The sequence below is a fragment of the Enoplosus armatus genome, chromosome 4 (assembly GCF_043641665.1).
Source record: "Enoplosus armatus isolate fEnoArm2 chromosome 4, fEnoArm2.hap1, whole genome shotgun sequence".
Taxonomy (NCBI): Eukaryota; Metazoa; Chordata; class Actinopteri; order Centrarchiformes; family Enoplosidae; genus Enoplosus; species Enoplosus armatus.
Genome location: NC_092183.1, coordinates 17,435,796 through 17,441,795, shown reverse-complemented (window position 1 = coordinate 17,441,795; position 6,000 = coordinate 17,435,796). Strand labels below are relative to the sequence as shown.

Sequence of the window (6,000 nt, the reverse complement as noted above, 5' to 3'; positions counted from 1 at the left end):
CTTGTTGAATGTCTTCTCTGATGAATCTCATCCGGTCCGCACAAATTTCTTCTTTTACGACAGCAAATCATCACATTTGTGAAGGAGGTGAAACGCTGTCATGAATATAGAAGTGTTGGCTTTGATTTTCCTCTTTCAACTTTATGGTCAAAGTTTGTGTCAAAATGGAACCAGACCCGACATTGTGATGGTGATGAGTGATGCATTTGTAAGTATGAATTAAGTTACAGTACAGAGCTTTTCTACTGTATACAACAGTATATTTTGGTTGTTTGTTTGTAGGCTAAAGCACAACGAGATGACATGATTAAACACCATACAGAGATGCTTTATTTTTCACATTTTCACGTCTTTGTTTGACTTTGTTAGTATCTCAGTGGCTTTGGGTTTCAATGCCAGTTTTCCTCTTGCTGCAGGATGGGCGATTGACCTTTGATCCTGGCAGGAAAGTTGTGCAGCTGCCATATATAAACTACCTCAGGGAGCTTGGTACCACATTCCTCAATGCTTACACCAACTCACCCATCTGCTGCCCCTCCAGAGCAGGTAAGTTACCCACTAAAAGGCTCTGGGAATTTCCCTTTAAATTGCAACTAGAGAGATATTGCAGTGTTCAAGATGGTAATAAAGGTGCAATGATAAATGTATTTCAATGGTTTAATCTTTTTTCTCAGCAATGTGGAGTGGCCAGTTTGTTCACCTCACTCAGTCATGGAACAACTACAAGTGCCTCGATGCTAATGCAACGACATGGATGGATTTGCTGGAGGCGAACGGATATCTTACCAAGATGATTGGCAAGCTGGACTACACCTCAGGGAGTCACTCTGTCAGGTAGGCAGACACTGTCAGGATTGTGGACAAGAGTGTCTGTAAAGTTGAGCCTGTATCTCAGATAAGAAAACACTAACTTTCTTATTCCTATTCACCAAAACTAAGAGCTATAACACATGCACACCCATATACACAGAAGAATTGTTAATGCATGAGTAAGAAGCAACAACATACTCTGTATGTGGGCAGCTATCTTCAAGGACAATGTGAATCATCTCTTATGGATGCTTGTCCACACGTGTTTCTTTCCACTTCCCATTTTTTGTGTCTCTGCCTGCATCTTGTTGGTATTTCTGCCACTTCTGCAGTAATCGAGTTGAGGCCTGGACACGAGATGCTCAGCTGCTCCTGAGCCAAGAGGGCCGGCCTGTTACACAACTTGTTGGGAACATGTCAACAGTAAGGATCATGAGAACAGACTGGAAAAACACAGACACGGCTACACAGTGGATCAACCAGAGAGCGGCATCCTCACACCAGCCCTTCGCTCTTTATCTTGGCCTCAATTTACCGCACCCCTATAAAACTGAATCCCTGGGCCCCACTGGAGGAGGATCCACCTTCCTTACCTCACCATACTGGCTGAAAAAGGCAAGCTTTTGCTTTCCGTGTTTATTGAGTGTTTTCTCTCTATTACTGCAGAATCACATCGTATGTTTTTTTTATAGAGATCATGATAAAAGTTCTTACTTTACACACACAGGTGTCTTCTGAGCTCATCACTGTTCCTAAATGGCTGCCCACTGCTGCCATGCACCCTGTTGACGTCTACTCTACCTTCACCAAAAACTGCAGTGGTGTTTTCACTGAGGAGGAAGTCAAAAGCATAAGGGCCTTCTATTATGCCATGTGTGCTGAAGCAGATGCTATGCTGGGTAAGTTGATAGCAGTAATTCTCCAGTGGGCAATCTCTCTAAGCAGGAAGTGGTGGGTTTGACAGCTAACTTTGAGCTTAACCTTTGTCTTTGGGACTCACAAAGATGGTTCAAGTTTAAACCAAACTCTGTTGCCAAGATGACTGATGAATCAGACGAAACCTGAGGAGCAGTTTCTTTGTACAGGATCACAGATCCCAAACATGTACTTTAGAAAAGAAACAGCATCACAGTAGTGGGAACTGGCTATAAAACAAGGCGTAGCATACCAGGCAACAACAAGTAAATAGATTTGAGGCTTATCAGTAATACTATTATATCAAATTTACAGTGCAAATTGCACTGAATTTCTTTAGCAGTATTACTGTTGATTCAGTGCTGCCTGTTAGAACATTTGGCTACTTTGACTTGAATTACTCTCAGTGAAACTTCCCTGAATATATAAAGTGACAGTGATCAGCCTTTTATTTAAAAAAGCAAGAAAATCCATAAACTCCTCTGCATCAGCAAGAGATACATTTCTGTTAAATGCTCTGTATTGGTTTAATATTTTAACATGTTAAGCAACTTTGAGTGGGAAAGTGAATGATGAAAAAAATATTACAAGGCATATTAAAGCCTATACAATCTTTTCCCTTTAGAGCACATATAGTGAGATCCTGTTTACCACCACTTTATCCTGCTGCTAGTGTTTGAATAATGTCTTTCAACTGCTGGATTTTTACCCAATTTAGTTGAATTAGTCAAAATCCAGCAGCAGCTCAATGCTTACCATCTGTCTCCCACACCAGGCCAGGTGATTTCAGCTCTGAGAGAGAATGGCCTGCTTAACAACACTGTTGTGATCTTTACGGCCGACCATGGAGAGCTGGCCATGGAGCACCGGCAGTTCTACAAGATGTCAATGTTTGAAGGCAGTTCCCATGTTCCCCTGCTGGTCATGGGTCCTGGGCTGATGTCTGGCCTGCAGGTCAACCAGCTTGTGTCTTTGGTGGATCTCTATCCCACTTTGCTGGGTAAGGAAGTAGACAGAAAACATAGGATTCAAACGTCTAAGATCAAAGATTATAAATCATCAAAATGTCTGTTGAAAGGTAGAATAAATGCGCTATAGTAATCATGATGTGGAGGGATTTGAACTGTCTGCATACTGTCTGTAAAGGAAACAGAATAAAAGGACTAGTTTAGATTTTAGTATTTTAACTGGATGTAACACCCTATTTTGCAGACATTGCTGGTATTTCAGCAGTTGGTGTTCTCAGTGGCCACTCGCTCCTTCCTCTGCTGTCCACGGCCAGCACTTTTTCCAAGAAGCAACATCCAGACTGGGTTCTGAGTGAATATCATGGTTGTAATGCCAACGCCTCTACATACATGCTGAGAAGTGGCCGGTGGAAATATATTGCCTATGCAGATGGCCTGAGTGTCCCCCCACAGCTTTTTGGTGAGTTCCTAGCTTCAGAAACCAAACTTCAACCACTCGATCCTCATATGCTTTCAAGAAGTAAAAAACAATCATAAAAGTCTTGCTCCCTTTGATTTTCTGTGCTCTGTGTTTTGCAGACGTAACACTGGACAAGGAAGAACTTCATAATGTTGTTCTCAAATTCCCAGACGTGCGGGCACATCTGGACAAGATACTGCGTAGCATTGTAGACTATCCAAACGTCTCTACAAGTGTCCATCTCTACAATAAAAAAGCATTTGGTGCCTGGCGCCAGAGTTTGGGGGAAAACTATAGCCAGGCCATTGCTAACCTTCGGTGGCATGTGGATTGGCAAAAAGATGCGTTAGCCAATGAAAGAGCTATTGACAAGTGGCTCTATGGCTCTGTGTGATATTTGTTCTTGTTATAATAATGGTTAAGTTTTTGGTTAACTTCATGTCTGTTTTTTAATGAGCTGGACTCTTACTACCACATCTTTGACAATGAGAGAGCCACTGATGGGAGCCTCTATGGCTCTTAATGATGTGTATACTGTAACACTTATAATGATGGATTATCTCAGAGTATCCTGTCTAATGCCCTAGACTCACACACTCATATGTAACATCTCTGACACATCACCACACAGACTTTCAGTGGGGCTCAAATGTAATATGACCATAACATGACGGATGTTAAATTCCTTCCATGATTCATTTCTCCATTCATTTGCTATCAGATAAATACATATTGTGTTCCCTTTTGTATTGTTTTGTTATTTTCGCTTGTATCTGCACACACTCAAGTGGACCAAACTGCAAGTAATTTTATTTTGAAAGTTCTTCTCTTTCACTTCCATGTCACCCAAAAGCAGCAGAGCAAGTTGTCAGAAAATGGTCCAACTCATGGATGTGTTATAAGAGAAGGCATGAGTTATACTTTCTGTTTCACTCTTCTTTCTAATGCGCCTATTTTATTTTTTGTCATTAATGATACAGTAATTGCAATACTGAGAAAGAAAGACAATTGTATCTTTATCGGAATTTTATTGTATGACAATAATTGTGAGGCAAAACTATGATCCACATTCCTATGGTTCCACATTCATTCTGTACTCTCTGTCTTGATGAGGCCCTGCAGGAGTGCTGTCAGCTGTTGCATCTGTGTGGCTTCTCGCCTAGAGGAGTTGCTGATGCTCTTTCTCGACATACAGAGTCACACTGTTCAACACACAGATGTAAATGTTACAAAAAGCAAAGCTGTGAGATTCGACAGATAGAGCTATAAATGGGTAGAAGGAATACTGTGTATCAATTAAAGAACAAACTGTAAATCCCTGACAAATGTGAGATGTTTTGTATATAACGCATGTATATACAAATACAATCACTGAACTTCTTACAGTGTCTCTCAGCCCAACAAGCTCAGAGGTCACTTCAAAAAGGACCTGCCAACAGTAGGACATAGCCTGTTTAAGTGTGTGCCAGAGGGTGAGAGGACCCCCAGGCCCAGAGGAGGGAGTCCCCCTCACAACAGGGCACACAGCTTTGTTGAGTTATTTGTGTATTTATTCTTATTCATTCATTTTTATTTATTTTATTATTACTATCTTTTACCATCATTTTTTTGCTTTTACTCCTGCCCCTCCCTCTTGAGGATGTGAGGGCAGCACTTGCCAAACTGAAAGGTCTCTCCAAATATGAAATGATGGGCAAGTCTGGGGGAGGAACAAATAGATGAGAAAGAAAAGCCACCGTCATGTAACTGTCATGTATGTGTATGGTGTATATGTGTGATGTCAGATTACAAATTGGTAGGGATCACGATGTATGCGTAATAGCAGATATGTGTGTGTGTGCATGTTTATTGTGGATGGAATGTGGTGGTGCTTACCTGACATAGTGCTTTTGATCCCTTTTCCTTTTTTTGTGTTCTTAGTTTTGCAGGTGAAGATTTTGGCGAGGAACCAGCAGATATTGCAACAGAAGTTCAAGATGAAATACGCTCAGGACAGAATCAAAATAACTCGACGAAGGGGCTGCAATCCACTTGGAAGGCTATTTTGATTGGGATTTCGGTGGTGATTGTTGGTGGTGTGACCGGTGTTCTGACAGCAGACTTACAGCGTATGGCAGCGTTTTCCTCTTCCACCCTTGTGGAAGATGAGAGCAGACAAGTGAACTTACTTCTGAACAGATTGTTAAAGAGCCTCACCCTGGTGTCTGCAGAAAACCAACAGTCGCACCTGCTGTTAAACAAACAACAGCAAACCTTCATGCAGCTGGAAGCAAAAAAATCAACACCAGCGTGACCAGTTGTCCTTCCTCTGGAGATTCTGTTCACGCTTCCTGCCTAGCTGGACCAAGCACGCTTCACGCTGCTTCTTCTTGTCCCAAGAAGCGAAGAAGTGGGAAGATGCTCGAAGGGAGTGTCTTGACATGGGGCTGACCTGGCTGTTGTTCTGAATGCCGAAGACCAGCATGACTTTTCAGTTTGTAGAGCAGCAGCCTCAACAAAACTTCCATTCAGCGTGGATTGGGTTGAATGACATGGTGAAGGAATGTTTGTACTGTTTACACCAGCAGCTTCTTCTCTGCTGCAGCTGCTGATTTAACATCTTTCTTTTGTTCCATCTTCACACAGTTTATCATGAATTTGTCATGTGACTTTTGTTTTTACTCTGTAACGGATGCACTTGAAATGTAGCCAAGTAAAATACATAAATAAAGATAAAAATTATTTATGTACAAGTAAAATGACTGATTCTTAAAACAACTAAAATGTAATGGTACTACTTTGTTACAACAAGAGTAAACGTAACTTGTTACTTCGTAATAGACTTGTATGACCATTTGAACACTGCAC

At 41.4% G+C, this 6,000-nt stretch overlaps 1 protein-coding gene across 1 annotated transcript; it reads left to right on the top strand.

Annotated features, from left to right (window-relative positions):
• arsk (arylsulfatase family, member K) lies at window positions 1-4,730 on the top strand. Its single transcript, XM_070904647.1, has 8 exons — window positions 1-208; window positions 417-546; window positions 675-834; window positions 1,143-1,425; window positions 1,538-1,709; window positions 2,501-2,725; window positions 2,938-3,153; window positions 3,273-4,730. Exons 1-8 carry the CDS (start codon window positions 101-103, stop codon window positions 3,545-3,547), a joined length of 1,569 nt encoding a protein of 522 aa, XP_070760748.1. The 5' UTR covers window positions 1-100; the 3' UTR covers window positions 3,548-4,730.
• Window positions 4,731-6,000: the final 1,270 nt, after the last annotated feature.

What these genes read in the sequence shown, in the direction of transcription:
- arsk (XM_070904647.1), top strand. Translation starts at nt 101, where the DNA reads ATGAATATAGAAGTGTTGGCTTTGATTTTCCTCTTTCAACTTTATGGT. An exon ending in TCAGGGAGTCACTCTGTCAG is followed by an intron (nt 835 to 1,142) that starts GTAGGCAGACAC and finishes CCACTTCTGCAG; the next exon opens with TAATCGAGTTGAGGCCTGGA. An exon ending in CACCATACTGGCTGAAAAAG is followed by an intron (nt 1,426 to 1,537) that starts GCAAGCTTTTGC and finishes TTACACACACAG; the next exon opens with GTGTCTTCTGAGCTCATCAC.